Source organism: Salmo salar, chromosome 14 (genome assembly GCF_965601325.2).
Source record: "Salmo salar chromosome 14, fSalSal1, whole genome shotgun sequence".
Taxonomy (NCBI): Eukaryota; Metazoa; Chordata; class Actinopteri; order Salmoniformes; family Salmonidae; genus Salmo; species Salmo salar.
The window spans coordinates 8,146,017-8,166,312 of NC_138304.1; the positions used below are offsets into that span (position 1 = coordinate 8,146,017).

A 20,296-nucleotide genomic window follows, 5' to 3' on the forward strand; every position below is an offset into this window, starting at 1 on the left:
CTCTGTCTGTCCGTGGCCTCTCTTCCTAGGTGCGCGCTGTCACTGTGTCCATTCCCATCTTGTCCAGCTGTGTATATAACATTTCATGTAAACCCTGTTTCCTGTCTGCATCGAAGTAGCGGCCCTTGTTCCTAACATCGAGCATGGTGGCGACACAGTAAAGAGGGTCATAGAGAATGCCACTGAATCTGTAACGAGTGCGCTGAGAGTCGGGAAGCAAGTTCAGGGAGTGAGTTTTAATGAAACAATAAACACGTAACACAGAAAACGCACCAACATGAAAACAGAGTCAATAACACCTGAGGAAAGAACCAAGGGGAGTGACAGATATAGAGAAGATAATCAAGGAGGTGATGGAGTCCAGGCGAGTGTCATGAGGTGCAGGTGCGCGAGATGATGGTGACAGGTGTGCAGGATAATTAGCAGCCTGATGACCTAAAGGCAGGAGAGGGAGTATGTGACAGAATCGCTTGTTCACAGCCTCAAGCACTTTTTGTAAGTTTTAACCCCACGGTCTGTCGGCAGTTTTGTTGAGCAGGCATTTCAATGCCATGACGGAGGGTATCGCGTCTGCTGCAGACGCAGTTGATCAGCTTATTTCTCGAGTCAATTGTTTGAATGGCGCTAGGAGTGTGTTCATGTTTCCAAGTTTGAAACATGTTCTCAAATGCCATTGAAATGGCAGCAGCGGTATGAGAACCAGCACATTCTTGAGCATGCAATACACCTTTCCTCAGTATGAAATCCTGTGCTGTCAGACTCAGCATGTTCATGGGGCTGACATCGCTGGTCCAAATGTCAGTCGTGAAGCTAATAGCAGTGACTCCCATAGCAAGTAGCTCATAGGTGTGCATTTCAACACTGTAACTCCGGTAGGGCAACATCTGAAAAATAGCACTACTTGGTAGTGTGTACCGGGGCTCGAGGTGCTCGACCAGTCGGCGAAAGCCAACATCATCCATGACAGAGATTGGTTGATTGTCAAGGGCAAGGAATTCCATTATTTTGGCATTAATGGATTTCACTTTTGAATTGTCTCGCTGAAATGTTCTTACTCTTTCAAATGACTGCTCGACTTGGAAGTGTGCACTTAGTATTTTTCTGCTTTTGTTCTGTGTAGTGCTGTATTTTTTCGTGGCATCATTACGTCATCTACCTAATGTTATATAGGTATGCACGTCAGCTTTGACATCGGTTTTGCAAATCGGCGTTAAACTAGACATCGGGCCAATGCTGATGTTGGCATTTTTAGCTAATATCCGACGATTCTGATATGCTCACTGATATATCGTGCATCCCTACATTTTATCATTGATTGATTGAGATATTTTCTTGAAAAAAGATTACTGTGAGAAGTACTCCCAAATAAGATAGAGGTAAAAGTGCATCTCTGTCTCTACCTTATCCTGTCGTGCAGTGACCACTTAGACACTCCTGTTGGTCTGTTTGTTTGGTCTTTTAAAAAAAGACAATCTGGCAGTGGTCACACAATGGTGTCTGTGGTCTGACAGTAAATAGAGTATGGGTCCAAGTCTGAGATTGCATAGTCAACAACACTGGTCCCAAGAGCTGAGCAGTAGATGCACCTTCTCAAAGAATCCCCTCTAGTCCTGCCATTAAGAAAATACAGGCCTAAGGCTCGACAGCGATGCACTAACTCCTTTCCATTTTTGTTCACTACCTTGTAAGGGTTCTGAACAGAACCATTTCTGTTTGTTTCGTTCCACTGTTCCGACCAGCAAAATAAAGTTCTGAACCGGTTCAAACCGATCATTCCCTTCAGTTCCTTTGCATAGGCACTTTGTTGCGTTTTGCCGTGAGAATAGAAAAAAATGCCTGGAATTTAAAATAACATTTTGCATTTAAAATAACGATTCTGTTCGCAACTTGTATGGATCACTTTCGTTCCATTTCTGTTACTTGAAAATTGTTGTTCTTTACCGTTTTTCTGTTCCCTGAACCGGTTCCAACCCCTGATTACTAATGATGGGACTCGGGTATAAGGAGAGCTGTCCAAATACATGTCTATTACCCTCTCGGTCTACATAGGTTCAGAACCTGTTCATTAAAATCCCCACACACAAGCTCTCTTTCTCTGTGTCTTGCTGGCTCTCTCACTCGCTAGCACTCACTAGCTCTTGCTCTTTCTCACTCTCACTATCTTGCTGGCTCGCTCTTGCTCTGTCGCTCTTGCAAAGCAACTTGAACGTAGCTCGTCGAAGTTAGCTAGTCAATCAAGCAACTCTAGCCCAGACGTTAAAGTTGCTATGCAGCTTCCGGTTTCATTTCCAAAATAAAAGTCTAGAACTTGTTTTAGAACAACATTTGATAGCGACGTTATACAAGTACTGTAGATGACGTAGTATAGGCTTGGGCCTTCAGCAAATGACTTGTGTGAGAGCGTTAGACACAGAAGAATCTTGTCTAGAATAACCACCTGAGCTGCAAAATAGAAAGTAAATATGATTTAGGCTAGGCCTATTCCACTATCTAAATATGCCGTACTGTTTTGTGTTATTTAATGGCCAAATAATTACATAATTTATTTTTATGTGGTGATCATGTAACCTAATGAATTGCATTTTTTTCAGTATTTGGGAGAACGGATTGTAGGCCTTATTAGGCATTTTGACTTGTGTTTGGAAATTCCACTCTGTATGTTAGCTTGTCATAGCCATTTGCGTTGTGCAACCCCATCACGCAGAGGCTATAACCATTTCAACAAATGAGACAAAACTATATATTGATTAAGTCTTGGCTATAACCTGTCCTGAGTGAAATAGCCAAGGGGTCCCAAGACTATCTGGGATATGCTTAACACCCTGGCAGTCTACAATCTAAGCTAGATGCCCTCAATCTCACACAAATTATCAAGGAACCCACCAGGTACAACCCAAAATCTGTAAACATGGGCACCCTCATAGATATTATCCTGACCAACTTGCCATCCAAATACACCTCTGCTATTTTCAATCAGGATCTCAGCGATCACTGCCTCATTGCCTGCATCCGGTATGGGTCCGCGGTCAAACTTCCACCCCTCATCATTGTCAAACGCTCCGTAAAACACTTCAGCGGGCCTTTCTAATCGACCTGGCCCGTCAGTCAAGGATGCCTGGTAATTCTTTAAAAGTAATTTCCTCACCATCTTAAATAAGCATGCCCCTTTCAAAAAATGTAGAACGAAGAACAGATGTAGCCCTTGGTTCACTCCGGACCTGACTTCCCTCGACCAGCACAAAAACATCCTGTGGCCGACTGCAATAGCATCGAATAGTCCCCGCGATTCAGGAAGTCAGGAACCAATACACGCAGTCAGTCAGGAAAGCAAAGACTAGCTTTTTCAAACAGAAATTTGCATCCTGTAGCTCTAGCTCCCAAAAGTTTTGGGACACTGTAAAGCCCATGGAGAACAAGAGCACCTCCTCCCAGCTGCCTACTGCACTGAGGTTAGGTAACACTGTCACCACCGATAAATCCACGATAATCGTGAATTTCAATAAGCATTTCTCTTCGGCTGGCCATGCTCAAGGTACTAAAAGATACCATAACCGCCATCGATAAAAGATTGTACTGTGCAGCCTTATTCATTGACCTGGCCAAGGCTTTCGACTCTGTCAATCACCATATTCTTATTGGCAGACTCAACAGCCTTGGTTTCTCAAATGACTGCCTCGCCTGGTTCACAAACTACTTTGCAGACAGAGTTCAGTATGTCAAATTGAATGGCCTGTTGTCCGGACCTATGGCAGTCTCTATGGGGGTACCACAGGGTTCAATTCTTGGGCCGACTCTTTTCTCTGTATATATCAACGATGTCGCTTTTATGCCGTACAACACTCCTTCCGTGGCCTCCAACTGCTCTTCAACGCTAGTAAAACTAAATGCATGTTTTTCAACCGTTCGCTACCCGCACCCACCCGACTAGCATCACTACTCTGGACGGTTCTGACTTAGAATATGTGGACAACTACAAATACCTAGGTGTCTGGCTAGACTGTAAACTCTCCTTCCAGACTCATACTAAACATCTCCAATCCAAAATTTAATTTTGAATCGTCTTTCTGTTCCGCAACAAAGCCTCCTTCACTCACGCCGCCAAACATACCCTAGTAAAACTGACTATCCTACCGATCCTCGACTTTGGCGAAGTCATTTACGAAATAGCCTCCAACACTCTACTCAGCAAACTGGATGCAGTCTATCACAGGGGCCATCGGTTTTGTCACCAAAGCCCCATATACCACCGACAACTCCGACCTGTATGCTCTAATCAGCGGTCCTTCGCTACATAATCGTCGCCAGACCCACTGGCTCCAGGTCATCTATAAGTCTTGGCTAGGTAAAGCTCTACCTTATCTCAGTTCACTGGTCGCGATAACAACACCCACCCGTAGCACGCGCTCCAGCAGGTATATCTCACTGGTCATCCCCAAAGCCAACACCTCCTTTGGCCGCCTTTCCTTCCAGTTCTGCCAATGACTGGAACGACTTGCAAAAATCACTGAAGCTGGAGACTTATATTTCCCACACTAACTTTAAACATCAGCTAACTGAGCAGCTAACCGATCGCTGAAGCTGTACATAGCCCATCTGTAAACATCCCATCCAATCTACCTACCTCATCCCCATATTGTTTTTATTTACTTTTCTGCTCTTTTGCACACCAGTATTTCTACTTGCACATCATCATCTGCACATCTATCACGCCAGTGTTAATTTGCTAAATTGTAATTACTTGCTACTATGGCCTATTTATTGCCTTAACTCCTCCGCCATTTGCACACACTGTACAGTCGTGGCCAAAGGTTTTGAGAATGACACAAATATTCATTTTCACAAAGTCTGCTGCCTCAGTTTGTATGATGGCAATTTGCATATACTCCAGAATGTTATGAAGAGTGATCAGATGAATTGCAATTAATTGCAAAGTCCCTCAAAATCTTTTCCACTGCATTTCAGCCCTGCCACAAAAAGACCATCTGACATCATGTCAGTGATTCTCTCTTTAACCCAGGTGTGAGTGTTGACGAGGAAAAGGCTGTAGATCACTCTGTCATGCTGATTGAGTTCGAATAACAGACTGGAAGCTTCAAAAGGAGGGTGGTGCTTGGAATCATTGTTCTTCCTCTGTCAACCATGGTTTCCTTGCAAGGAAACACGTGCCGTCATCATTGCTTTGCACGAAAAGGGCTTCACAGGCAAGGATATTGCTGCCAGTAAGATTGCACCTAAATCAACCTTTTATCGGATCATCAAGAACTTCAAGGAGAGCGGTTCAATTGTTGTGAAGAAGGCTTCAGGGCGCCCAAGAAAGTCCAGCAAGCTCCAGGACCGTCTCCTAAAGTTGATTCAGCTGCAGGATCGGGGCACCACCAGTACAGAGCTTGCTCAGGAATGGCAGCAGGCAGGTGTGAGTGCATCTGCACGCACAGTGAGGCTAAGACTTTTGGAGGATGCCCTGGTGTCAAGAAGGGCAGCAAAGAAGCCACTTCTCTCCAGGAAAAACATCAGAGACCGACTGATATTCTGAAAAAGGTATAGGGATTGGACTGCTGAGGACTGGGGTAAAGTCATTTTCTCTGAATCCCCTTTCCGATTTTTTGGGGCATCCAGAAAAAAGCTTGTCCGGAGAAGACAAGGTGAGCGCTACCATCAGTCCTGTGTCATGCCAACAGTAAAGCATCCTGAGACCATTCATGTATGTGGTTGCTTCTCAGCCAAGGGAGTGGGCTCTCACAATTTTGCCTAAGAACACAGCCATGAATAAAGAATGGTACCAACACATCCTCCGAGAGCAACTTCTCCCAACCATCCAGGAACAGTTTGGTGATGAACAATGCCCTTTCCAGCATGATGGAGCCCCTTGCCATAAGGCAAAAGTGATAACTAAGTGGCTCGGGGAACAAAACATCAATATTTTGGGTCCATGGCCAGGAAACTCCCCAGACCTTAATCCCATTGAGAACTTGTGGTCAATCCTCAAGAGGCGGGTAGACAAACAAAACCCCACAAATTCTGACAAACTCCAAGCATTGATTATGCAAGACTGGGCTGCCATCACAGGATGTGGCCCAGAAGTTAATTGACAGCATGCCAGGGCGGATTGCAGAGGTCTTGAAAAAGAAGGGTCAGCATTGCAAATATTGACTCTTTGCATCTACTTTTTGTAATTGTCAATTATTAGCCTTTGACACTTGTGAAATGCTTGTAATTATACTTCAGTATTCCATAGTAACACCTGACAAAAATATATAAAGACACTGAAGCAGCAAACTTTGGAAATTAATATTTGTGTCATTCTCAAAACTTTTGGCCACGACTTTCTTATTTTTCTATTGTGTTATTGACTGTACTCTTGTTTTTAATTCCATGTGTAACTCTGTGTTTTTTTGTTTGTGCGCACTGCTTTGCTTTATCTTGTCCAGGTCGCAGTTGTAAACGAGAACTTGTTCTCAACTAGCCTACCTGGTTAAATAAAGGTGAAATAAAATGTAAAAACAAATCTATAGCCTATTCTTAATGCGTGCATACATTTTATGTATGGGTGGCCCTGGGAATCAAATCTACAATCCTGCCGTTGCAAATGCCATGCTCTACCAACTAAGATATACAGGACCACCCATAGATAAAATGTACCCTACTTGTGTGTGAACAGGCTGGGCTGTACTAAGGTATGTGTCTGAGTAGAGTGCTCATCTGTTTTACCTTTTTCAATCATAATGAATGAGTCTCTACGAGACACTTTGTGAATTTTTTATCTGTTTTAATGAAATGCAACATATATAAGACCTGCTTTTGGCCAAAGCAGAAATTCAAACTTTTGTTTATTTTTGTATTGTACGGGATCGGTGTTCGTAAACCGGTCCGGTTGTTGCTAACGTGTGCTTATGTGATTAGAATGACGTTGTAAGTAACAGCCAGCTTTCCAGGACATAGATCTGTCTTATGGACAGAAAGCTTAAATTCTTGTTAATCTAACTGCAGTGTCTAATTTGCAGTAGCTATTACAGTGAAAGAATACCATGCTATTGTTTGAGGAGAGTGCACAACAACAAAACACTTTTCACGGCAACTGGTTTGATACATTCACCTCTGAAGGTAAATCATGTACTTACATTCAATAATCTTGCTCTGATTTGTCTTCCTGAGGGTCCCAGAGATAAAATGGAGCATAGATTTGTTTGATAAAATCAATTTTTATATTCAAATGTAGGAACTGGGTTCTACAGTTTGAACCCCTGCTGTCTGAAATTTTGCACACACACTGCTTCCATCTGGTGGCCAAAATCTAAATTACACCTAAACTCCTATCCGATAGTATGGCCTTTCTCGTACATTTCAAAGATGATGAAGAAAAAAAAAATATATAGAAAACACATGTTTCTATGTTTGAAATATCTTTTACCAGATCTGTGTTATATTCTCCTACATTAGTTTCACATTTCCACAAACGTCAAAGTGTTTCCTTTAAAATGGTATCAAGAATATGCATATCCTTGCTTCAGGTCTTGAGCTACAGGCAGTTAGATTTGGGTATGTCATTTTAGGCGGAAATTGAAAAAAAGGTTCCGATCCATGCAACATCGCTTTTATTTATATGACAGCAGTTCCAATTATCGTGGTTGCCCGTTGAGAAATGCTGAGCCGCACTGCATTGTGAGGTAGACGTGACCACTGACCAATAAGACCTGCTCACTTGGTGGAAAGATGTCTTTAAAGCGTCTGTATCTAACCACGCTGTACTGTGGGGAGTTTATTTGCAGACTGTATCCCTGGGCAGTGGGCGTTGGAAGGAGAGCTCCCTTTGTCATATCCTGTGGTGATGGTCAGGAGCCAGACTTCACCTCACTCTTAACAGCTGTGAGCACATAAAGAATTTCATCAATTTTAATGAACACAACAGGGTCACCATTGTCACCTTTAGTGGGAGAAGCCATTTCGAATGAAAACAACTCAAAGTATAGTAGTGCTTGGGGACCAACCAATGTTGCTTTGAAAACTACAGAGGAACCATTGTAGAACCACCAATTAACTTTTTTGCTCCCCAGCTGTTCGTTTTTTTTTAATTCAGAGAAGATGAAGAAAGGTGTAGACTGAGTCTGTTAACCTGGACCCAACAAACAGTCATCACCTCAACGTTAAAAAACGTTTCAAAAACCGTGCGAAAACATTCTCCTCGTGTTTGCCGAACCGTATCGCCAAGCAGTGCTGGCTGGATCCTCCTTGGACATTCCTCCTTTAATTAGAGGCAGACTGTTTGACGACGGGATCCCAGTTTGTTGTAGTTCACGTGTCTCTATCTCCCCGCCTTCCTTCCCTCCCACCCTCTCTACTGTCTGGTAGCCTTCCCGTTCTTTTTGCCTCATAAAGAAAAAGCTGCCTAATTAATAACTTTGGCTGTTATGACTGTGTGCTCAGAGTGAAGCCTTCTGCTGAAGCCTGAAAGAAGTGTGAGACTGAAAAAGAGGGAGACAAAAGGAAAGCAAGTATAGACAAAGTTGAATAGTTATGACTCATGGGCAGTGACGGACCAAAAGAAAATAGCCTGCCATTGAGCGGGAGAAAAACAGCTGGTATGGGTTTGTTTATAGTCTGCAGAGAACATTTTTGGAGGGTTAGCAGGCAGGAAATAAAGACCGCACCAAATAAAGAAGAAAATGCTGTCGGCCTGAGAGGGAGAGAGAGAGAGGCAGGAGAGAGGCAGGCAGGCAGGCAGGGAGGGAGAGAGGCAGGAGAGAGAGAGAGGCAGGAGAGAGAGAGAGAGAGGCAGGAGAGAGAGAGAGAGAGGCAGGAGAGAGAGAGAGAGAGGCAGGAGAGAGAGAGAGAGGCAGGAGAGAGAGAGAGAGGCAGGAGAGAGAGAGAGGCAGGAGAGAGAGAGGCAGGAGAGAGAGAGGCAGGAGAGAGAGAGGCAGGAGAGAAGAGAGGCAGGAGAGAGACTAACATAAGTAGGGGACGCACAGGAAACGAGCTCTCCATCCTGCAGTTAAATCTGACCTCTTGGCTCCGGATCAAATGCTCCTCCAGCCGAATACCATGGAGCCTCTGTCCTCGACACGGGGCACTTCCCTGGCCGTCTGAAAGCGGGAGGGAGAGAACATGGGGTAGGGGTATACTGTAAACCCCAATGTTATGTCATTAGTCAAAACTTTTGAGGAAACCCATTGCACTTAATATTTCTGAGTAAAGTTACTTAGTGATTTTGTAGTCGTTACTCAAGCCAATAGTCACTGTGACCAATGTTCCCTCAAAACTTTTCAGTCACTGAGCAAATTTTAGGTCTGCTGAGTGCAAACTTGAACGTTGGGAAAATTCTATGCAACTTTCATTGCGCATTTACTGTGAACACTTTCATTTACTTTTAACAGTGGCTATTTGATCGTAATGTAGGTCTACCACAGTGGCCTACCATCAAAAACAATGGAGAAAATGCATCCCATAACATTTTAACATGGAAATAGCTGCTCCATTGTTCAGCCTACAGTAGCAGCCAATGTGTGGTCTTCAATGTAGGGCTACATTCCATAAGATTTGTAAAAAATAAAATAAAAAAATTCCAGGGTTTGACATTAACCTGTTTATCCACTTGTCCTTCAAACAAGGAGGTGACTGAAAATGTTGTTTGATGCAAGAAACCACTTTACAAAATAAAATCCATGATTATTCCAATACCAATATTACAGAGAATCAGACAAATTATGCTACTCTGCCTATTGGCTACTTAGCTTATTCAAGCCTGTCTCAAAATACAGCACTGCCCCTTAACTGGGCTAATAACTCACTATCTAGCAAACATATGTACAAATGTCCACACATCGCTTACATGTAGCTCTCGCTTTGATCTCAAAATAAGCGCATCTACTAACAACTGCTCATGCTGTAAAAACAGCCCAAAGTGAATGACATAGATCCATGTATTACAATGGTCTATTTGCATATAGACCTACTGCAGCTCTGATTTGGTTATGGGAGACCCGTCTGTGTAGAGTACAGGCCTGAGTCGTGCCTATCAATGCAATAGAATTATACTCCGATGGGTTCTGCCTTCAACGAAATCTCTTGCATAGTTAGTTTTGCATACTCAGTCTTGGATAGTTTGTTTTGTTTTGGTATGGTATGTTGCATTGAAAGTGGCAAATATTGCGTTTTTTTTATTTTTTATTTAACCTTTTTAACCTGTTAGGGCTATGGGGCAGTATTGACACGGCCGGATAAAAAACGTACCCGATTTAATCTGGTTACTACTCCTGCCCAGTAACTAGAATATGCATATAATTATTGGCTTTGGATAGAAAACACCCTAACGTTTCTAAAACTGTTTGAATGGTGTCTGTGAGTATAACAGAACTCATATGGCAGGCAAAAACCTGAGAAGATTCCAAACAGGAAGCGCCCTCTCTGACAAGTTGTTGTTCATCTTGGCTCTTTTTATTGAAGACTGAGGATCTTTGCTGTAACGTGACACTTCCTACGGCTCCCATAGGCTCTCAGAACCCGGGAAAAAGCTGAATGATATCGAGGCAGCCTCTGGCTGAAACACATTATCGCGTTTGGATAGTGGCTGGTCAGAGTACTCTGAGACTCACGCTTGTGCACGAGGGCACGAGATGTATTTATTTTCTCTCTCTTTGTACGTATACAGGCTTTCCCGGCCAGTCTTGTCTTTAAAATGGTGTAAAATAGTCATATGTTTGAAAAATTGAAGTTTTTGCATTTTTGAGGTATTTGAATATCGCGCCACGGGATTACACTGGCTGTTGAGTAGGTGGGACGCAAGTTTCCCACCTAGCCCATAGAAGTTAACTAGGCAAGTCAGTTAAGAACAAATTCTTATTTGACCACAATTCCCACAGTGAAGGGAAACATTGATAGTATTAACTAATGGTGAAAACTCTAGAAAGTTGAGTGAAGTTCAGTCTCGTGCTTCTCTGCACGGGCTGATATTTCTTCTGTGCGTCAGTCCCGGGGAAGCTGTGCGCCCGGGGAAGCTGTGCGCCCGCGCATGCGCACAGTTTAGAGGGAACATTGACTGTGACCCAGTAGGGGCTCCAGACGCACCCACTAAACCACACCTCCAATATAATTTCCTAGTGTGCCTTGCCTTTTCGAGTGAATTATAGAGTTACCACCTATGATTGTATTTGTTAGTGACCGAGACATAATTGTTGAATTCGTTCATTTTCTGTCCTGTGGCCTTCACTAAGTGAATATTTCTAGGCGAATATTATCATTATAAATATAATTAAACTTTGGTTTACAGGCCACATCAGGCCTGCAAGTAGGGTAATTGTGTTAACTTTCCCAAAATTACCAGATAGAAAACAAAAAACTGTTTGGAGGATTTCCAGCAATCTTCCAACCATGATTCCTGGAAAACCTGGATAAAACAGAAGTTTGCAACGCTACCTTATGCTGGCTTGCAAATGTAATTCCTTTTGGAATCCAGACAGTTAGGATATCCAACAGTTGGAATTTTTATTTAACCGCATAATAACTGAAAGGATTAGGTACAGTGTAGTCTCATCGAGAACCAGGTTTCCCTAAAACGGGAAGCCTGGGGACGTTCATGGCAGAAATATAGCTAAATAGGGGTGGAGACCCGGTGTAAATCAGTGACACCTCGCAATACGTCAAACCAATCAAATACCTTGCTTGGGCGGAACTCCAATAGTGTTCACTAGATTAGTTTTGTATGTGGAACAGTGCATGAGGATGGATGGGAAATCACAGATTGAAACCCTATCAAAATATGTTGAGATATGCTGATTTGTGTGTGTGTAGAGCACACTTCTGGGAAAACAGAATTCAGCCTCCAGGTTGTGTGCAATGTTGCAAACTCTCATACGGAACAACTCTCTGCAAAATGGCTGTCCTTCCCGGTCTGAAAACGGTGACGAACATAACACATAGCACCAACAGGCATGTGGGGGGAGAGTTATTGAAATGTAACATCCAATCCAAATCTTGGACCAGGGGACCATTCAAAACGTTTTTGCAGTACAAAATTCTCCAGACCACCAAGGGAGGCGTGACAGCGACGGGATTATGGAGGTATGGCAACGTGAGAATTGGAAAAGTGTGAGAAGACTACCTAACCCATTTAAACTGGAACAACCATTTGTGACCCGATTCAGGAAACTAGGTGTATGTCGCAAGTCACGACTTCACAGGAGAGCCGTTTGAATGTAATTTTATTTATTTCTTTTATAAAAATGTGTTTTTTGTCTGAAATGCCTTCTCGAACATGTTAACTTTCATGTGCCTTAATAATAACAAACGTGAAAACCATATGGAAATACTTGTTGGTTAAGCCACAGAAAAAGTCAGCAACCTTCCCACTAGCCATAATTGGCTGAAATAATGAGTGGGCTGGACATGCCGAGAGATGAGTTTGGATTGGTCTGCCATATAGAGGGCTTCTGTCTATTTGAGCTTGTCGGTCTGTGTTGGTAATCCTGTTGAACACTGCTTTAAAAAAATGTATTTTGAAGTGTTGCTCTCCCCTTTCTGGAGGATCAAGTTTTGAAATCAGTGGAATTAGAGTATGATAGCTAAAGAGATGGAGAAAACACCTGACTCTGGGTTACATCTTCAAACTAAAGGCAACTGTGGTATGGCATTCCTGACAGGGAGACACGTCCATCATGCATGAGGATGTATACAGGTAAGATAGTCTAGCGTTAGCTAGCTATATTTTCAGATATTAAACGTTTCTAATTTTGATAAAGTGATTTCATTTCAAGCTAAAGTGTACTGTTAGCTAGCTAGCTAACATTAGCTGGCTGGCTCCCTAGACGACGTTATTATTCATATCCCAGAGCTGTATTAATGCAGGGTAGTAACGACATGATTTGGCACTGTGTTCATTGTTGTTTAACTAGCTAACGTTAACTGGCTGGCTCGTTAGCTAACGTTACGTGACGTGTGTGATCTTAAACGTTGTTTACCTAGCTAGGTTCATTGTTTACCTAGCTAGCTAGCTACATTTCTGAAGCTAAAGTGTACTGTTAGCTAGCTAGCTAACGTTAGCTGGCTGGCTCCCTAGCTGATGTTATTATTCGTTTCCCAGAGATGTTTTCTTTTCAAGTTAGAGCCTAATGTTAGTTAACTAACATTGAACCTAGTTGGTTAGCTCCCAGCTCTGTGGCATTGTTGGCACTGTTCATTGTTGATTAACTAGCTAACGTTAGCTGGCTGGCTCGTTAGCTAACGTTATGTGATGTGTGTACAACACCCATTGAATATGGCCTTTGTCAGTAAACGTCTGCAAAAAAGCGTAATGAAATTGTTGCCAGCAGCGCTGGTGTGACTGTTTTCATGTTATCCAGAGGTAAACAAGTCTTCGGCCAGAGCGTCAAGTGTCCGATCTGAGAGCGAAACGAGGGTGGGGCTAAAGCTTAAGAGGGTGTGAACGATGCTGAATGGGTGTAGACAAAGAAGAGCTCTTCACTGGATACCAAAACATTCAAAGGCAATTTTCTCAAAAGTGAGTTTACAAGTTGATCAACTTTCAAAGCAGAATTACTTTCCCATTGTTCCTCAAATGCAGTGTATGATATACAATTTTGTAGCCCTGAGTCTCTAGTTTTATCCAATGTAAAAAAAAAAAAAAAAAAAACATTTCAAATGTTACATAAGTTCAAATCCAGGTGGTGAGACACATTTCAGTAACGGGTGCAAAAAATTTAACTAAATGATTGGATCAGTTTAGAAATTTTATTTATTTATCTTTGAGTAGCATAATCAATATTTTGTTGCCTTACAGCCTGAAATGAAAACACAACATTTGTATTTTTCTGGCTTTATTTACACACAGTAACACACATATCCAAGTGTAAAGAAAAAGAAAAAGAAATCTGAAAATGAATTACAATTTAAAACTGTAAAATACTCTATTTGGATAAGTGAACACCCCCCTTAGAATTGCAATTGCATAACCGACCACCTTCCTGATCACAAATCAAGCTAATTGGCTTCCATCTATGATCAATCGTAGTGACTTTAATTAGTTCAGGATAAAAGCAGTTGTTCATAGAGGACTCCACTGCTTAGTAGTGCAATTCAAAGCAAAGAATCCACGATGGGCAGGAAGGTACTTTCAAAAGATCTACGAGATAAAGTTGTGGAAAGGCACAAGTCAGGGGATGGATATAAAAAGATTTCAAAGGCTTTGTCCCTTGGAGCACAGTTAAGACTATTATTAAGAAGTGAAAGGCGTATGGCACCACCCAGCCCTGCATAGATCAGGCCATCCCTCCAAACTGGATGACCGGGCAAGGAGGAGACTGATCAGAGGCTACCAAGAAGCCAATGGCAACTTTGAAGGAGCTTCAGGCCTTTATGGCAAAGACTGGTCAATGTGTGCAAGTGACCACAATATCACAAGTGCTCCACTAATCTGGCCTCTATGGGAGAGTGGCAAGAAAAAAAAAATCCTCAAAAGCCACATCAAGTCTCGTTTGAGCTTTGCCAAAAGCACATTGTAGATTCCGAGGCCAAGTGGCAAAAGTTGCTGTGGTCAGATGAGACCAAAATTGAACTTTTGGCCTGAATGCAAAACAATGTTTGGCGAAAACCCAATTCATCTTTCCACCCAAAGAACACCAAGCCTACAGTAAAGCATGGCTGTGGTAGCGTCCTGTTGTGGGGGTGTTAATCTTCAGCAGGGACTGGATAGAATGGAAAATGGACAGTGCAAAATACTGACAGATTCTTGAGGAGAAGAGGGCTGCAGGTTATTACTCACATGCGCCGAATACAACATGTGTAGACCTTACTGTGAAAAGCTTACTTGCAAGCCCTTAACCAACACTGCAGTTCAAGAAAGAGTTAAGAAAATATTTACCAAATAAACTGGGAAGATGGTTTACGTTTCAACATGACAATGACACAAAGCACACCGTCAAAGCAACCATACAGTGGCTGAAGGACAAGAAGGTGAATGTCCTTGAGTCGCCTAGTCAGAGCCACAACCAAAATCCAATCAAGAATCTGTGGAATGACTTGAAGAGTGCAGTCCATGAGCGGTCACCATGCAATTTGACTGAGCTTGAACAATTCTGCAAGGAAGAATGGGCAAATATTGCACAATATAGGTGGGCAAATATTGCAAAGTTAGTAGAGTTGTATTCAAAGAGACTCATGGCTGTAATTAAAACAAAAGGTGGTTTCACCAAGTATTAACTTGGGTGTTCACTTATCCAAATAGGGTATTTTACTGTTTTACTTTTAATACATTTTCAGATTTTAGAAACATTTTGCACTTGGATATTGTGGGTTACCGTGTGTAAATAAAGCCGGAAAAAGTCCTATTTTTGTGTTTTCATTTTAGGCTGTAAGGCAACAAAAGGTGAACATTTTCAAAGGGGGTGGTGACGTTCTATACCCACTGTACATGCAAACATGTTTTTAGGATGTTCTTGGGATGATGTGTCCTGGTCCCCTGGAGGTTTTGTCTAGTTCCCAGTTTGTCCCAGGGACATCCCAAAGGACATTTTTAGGACATAAGATCAGCATACCCCAAATCCAGATGTTGTGAGTTTAAATCCCAGGTGGGGTCATATTGAAAAGTCAGTTAGTGGTCATGCCAAATGTAATCATATTGATATAAGAGTTATACACTATATTTTAGCTGAACAGCGTTCCACTTACCTTAAAACCCCCATACCATTGAATTACTTTACTTTATAATGGTTTGGCACACCTGGGACCATCAAGTGACAAAAACCTCCGGGGACCATGACACAATGTCTTAAAAACCTCTTTGGGGACGTTTTTACACAAGGTCCTGATCACTTTAGGGGACCTGGTACGTCCTAACAAATGTTTGTTTGCAGAGAAATTTCCCTTGGGACCATCACACAACGTCCTAATGACTAGTAAAATGAAAGTTCTGAGAACATCCTACAAAGGTCCGGACATAGTCCTCAGTGACGTCCTGGTAACTTACAGGGAACTAGACAAATGTCCCTCAGAGAATGTTCCCTTGGGACAATCATGTGACGTCACCTTGATCATCATGAAACGTTCCCTTGTGTTCATTGAATGTCCCTTGGATAACGTCCTATGAGAACCAAATACAATTAATTTCATAACGTTCCCTAATGGACATCAAAATATCTTATAACATTATACTCCGACCAAACAGGGAGCTGTATTGAACGTCCTCTTATGGTCCTGAGGTTAACGTTATGTTTCAATGTTCCTAGAGTGGGATAATGTCTCGCTGAAACCCTTAAAGGGACATAATGGGAACGTCATCGAATGTCCTTAGGCCATCCTGTTTGCTGGGAACCCAGTTTTAGACTGAACTGAACCATACCAGAGAGAGGGAGGCAATGCAAGAGTCATATCTTTGCCCTAAATCTGTCCACGTTAAGCAGAGCCTTAATTATTAAGCTGGTGAGATTTTTTTGTATGGGGGTAATGAATGTCAAATTTAGTCAAGATTAACACAAATTACTATATGTGAGGTTTATTTTATGTAATATAAGTTGTGTAATACCTAGGTTGTGTACTAATATATGTGTGAGGCATGTGACATACTGGCAACTTTAAGAAAAAACACTATCTCTGTTGAAATTCAAGACGGGCTATGCATATTCATCACATCGATGAATTTAAAATGCCTTCGCCATATAATTCCTTATCGAATATTCAACTCCCCCTCATCTTTATATCAAAGTTGTGCCTGTTGTTCACATGCGTATCTATCCTCTCATTGTGGGAGGGGGGTGTTGACATGAGTCTCCACTCTAAGGCAATGCGGTCTTACAGAAAGTCCTGTTGAATATTTTTGTGATCATTATAATTTTGCTAATCCCATGACTGCAATGTGTGTCTTCAAATTGAGGAGTGTTATTGTAAATTTTTTGGGACGACACGATGTTTGCAAAGTCAGAATGGAAGTGAAATAGTACCCCCCTTCACCCCCCAATGGATGCAGATGCAAAGTGTTCCTCAAACGTGTGACACTTAATAGGCATGCCATTAAAGAAAGTGATTTTAGTTTTTACAATATTGGTTCAAGTTATTACACTATTGATAATTTTTTTTTACCACTTTAATGTAATAATTATTTAATTATGCACAAAAACTTTAGCGTTGTGTTCAGCATATTTATTACATTATATATACAAAAGTTATTACATATGTCAGTTATTACATTATCAGTTGCGACAGGGTATACAGTGTGTAGAGGGTGAGGGAAAGGGAGGGCAGGGGAGGTAGTGAGACAGGGGTTAGAGGAAAAGGGAGATGGGCAGAGATTGAAAGGGAAGGAGAGCTGGAATACCAGGAATTACCAAACTGTCAGCATCAGCCATCCAGCAAGAGAAGGAGTAGAGCCAGAGCGACAGAAGGAACAGCTCATCCTTCCACTGCACACACACACTAACGTACAAACATTCATGTGCACCACAAGCAAATACACAAACTCTCTTAAATAACTCACCACACATACTGAGTCAAACGCTCCGCTGCTCCCCACTTTCCTTTTCTCTCTTCTGGAGCTGGCTGCTCTGAGACCAGGTCGCTACTATTTTTAGCCCCACGATGGAGGGGATGGATAAAGGAATGGGTGGAGAAGAGCGGGAGGGAGAGGTGGAGGGGAACTTGTTTTAGAAGGTCTGCTATAGAGACCTTGCTGCTTTGCATGGAAGACTGTCAGAGTACTCTTACAAACTCGACGTAAGTTGACATACCTTGGCTACTGAACACTGGGCAGTATTGAGATAATCTCAGCCAACCTCAGAAAGCTGCCAGACAAACTAACAGTCCCTCAAAGCGCTTTCCTCTGGATTTGATCATTGTTTAGGTTTCTTTAGATTTTTTTCCTGTGTTGTGTCGAGGAACTAAAGGAGCTTATGTGGAATGCCCCGCGATGGAATGTAGCCTGGCTACAAAAGTTCATCTTTTCCTTTCCCGGGATTGGGATCGGTGGACGCACAGTGTTCCCCCTCCGGTGGTAGACCTGGGACTCCCGCTGCTCTGATACTGTCAGGCCACAGGAGAAGGCACCTCTGAGGATTTAAAAACAGACATTCATACACGGAATTCGGGATGCGGCGTTTCGACAAGCTCAAAAAGTCATTCCCTTTCCTGGCACACTTCCATGTGTACGGAGTAAGTCTACTTATTTCCTCTTGTTGGCAAGTTGTTTTGATATTGGTCATATGGTAATGAAATGAATGGGTATAGTCGTGGCTGGTCTGGTAATAGAATTGTGAGTGTATCCAAGGCATTTCTACCAAGGTGGAGGAAGTTGGGTGAAGATAAAGTTCCTCAAATGAAAGATTTTTGGGTCACCTATGCTTGTATGGGTCTATCCTATGTCAGTGTACGCACCTGACACAAACATTCAGTGGCATGTTTAAACATTGATATATGCAGTGGTAGGCTGAACCTGTCCACATCCAATGTATTTTTGATATGTAAGATCAATTAACATTACTAAGCCTGGTTTCAGTGGCAATCATGTTTTGGTTAGAAGCCAGACAATCCTTGGTTTCCTCCTGGAATTACTAGAGCTGTGTTTGAAAACCCATACTAACAAACTTAGAGTATATACACACCACATTCTATTAGTTAATTTTAGTATATTGTAAACAAACGGTATCCTTTCAGTTGTGCGTACTATGGCTTTGCCTGTCTACAGGAAGTTTGCTGTTGCTATGCAACCTCTTGCTAGCTTGAAGCATAGCAAATTACTAACTAGACTTTGGGTGTGTTTGTCAATTCAATATGGAGTGTCAGAGTGCACTCTGGGCGTTCGTAAATTCAGGGCGTTGTCAGATTGTCCGTTCAAAAATTCTGAGCGTTTCGCTCTCGGAGCATTCAGAGCGCACACTGGACACTTTGGCCGAGGAGTAGGAGGGTTGATCCGAGCGTTCTGATCGGCAGTCAAGCACCCAAGCTAACTGGCTAACTACTGTCAGACACAAATGAGACATTTTACTCACCCTAACAGAGCTGGTTAGACTGTTCATGTAATCCAGAGGGTTGGTGACTAACTGTGCTGTTGGCAACAATTTAAATAAAAAAAAAATTGCCGACGTTTACTGACACCGGCCACATTCAATGGGTGTTGAGCGTTCGTAAATTCATCAGTTATTCTGCGCTCTGCCTCTGGCAGTCAGACGAGAGTGCTCTGAAATCGGAGTAGATAGCCAGAGCGAATTTACAAACGGACCCGAACGACTATACCACTTAGCTAAGCTATGAATGATGTCAATAAACGTTGGGTAGTTAGCATAAAGTAAATATACTGGCAAGTTCAATGTACTAGTTGCCAACTAACAACGTTACTGTAAGTTGGTGGCTAACATACCCGGTACATACTGCTGCAGTAATGATATGCGGTTCGTAAGGATAGCGTAGCTAACAAATTGTCAGCCAACGTGTAACTTTATTCCATTGCTCAACATTTTCTTAACATTTGTCATAATTAGTTAAAGCAAAGAATTTGTATCCGCACTCGTCGGACTTCGGCTGCATATTTTACGCCATTTTCTTATTAAAATCTGAAAAGTGAAGCCAGAATTGCATTATGGGCCCTAAAAGCACAGAAATAGTGTCCACTGCATGTATACTTCATATTTTGACGAATTTAGTACGACATCCGGGAACTTTTTGCGAAACTATCTATATCCATACTATGAGTGTTATGAATCCCTTTGGCCCTGCAGTCTAGGGGGGATGGAAACGAGACCCGTAACATAACTCATGCAAATTATAACAGTGAAAAGGAACAGTGAGAACAAAAACCACAGACAACTTAAGTCTACCTTCAAACACTCATGGTTTATTTTTAAACATGCGGTAAAGGGGGGCGGGAAAAGGGGCTGAGCTGGACCCAAGGAAAGAAATACGTTTTCAAAAACACCCCTAAGCTAGTCTACCTGCTTCAACAACAGCTAGCTCACTAACCAATAAAATACAGCGGGTGGTCCACCCAGTTCTAACTAGTGTTCTTTAGACAATATTTACCTACAGGTAGTGTATGCCCAAGGGCGACTTGTCTTGGTACCCACTTTTCCCACCATCAAACAAACAGTCAAACGCCATAACAAAACAATACTCACAGACAAAGTGACATGAAGTTGCAAAAACCAAAAGAGAGATCTCCAGAGAGAACTGATTGGGATACTTTTAAACCAAGGGAAAGGGGATGTGATTGGGTAAGAGAAAAGGAGTGGGTGTCTTCTGATTGCCGACTGATTGGTGACTGATTGGCGACACCTGTGAATAGGGGAGAAGGAAAGAAAATACACACACAGGATACCTGTATCCGTAACAA

General features: G+C 42.3%; 1 protein-coding gene across 5 annotated transcripts in view; it reads left to right on the top strand.

Annotated features, from left to right (window-relative positions):
• The window catches only part of LOC106568689 (activated CDC42 kinase 1), a 183,282-nt gene that overhangs the window by 77,875 nt on the left and 85,111 nt on the right, over positions 1–20,296 (top strand). For 2 of the 5 annotated variants that reach the window (XM_014139247.3, XM_014139249.3), the window contains exon 1: positions 17,599–18,123. The exons of 2 other annotated variants lie outside the window; for them this stretch is intronic. In XM_014139247.3, coding sequence (XP_013994722.1) covers positions 18,061–18,123 — 63 coding nt within the window. In that variant the 5' untranslated portion in view covers positions 17,599–18,060. Of the gene's footprint in view, positions 1–17,597; positions 18,124–20,296 lie in introns of those variants that run through there. One more of the 5 variants, XM_045693832.2, reaches the window with a different exon arrangement.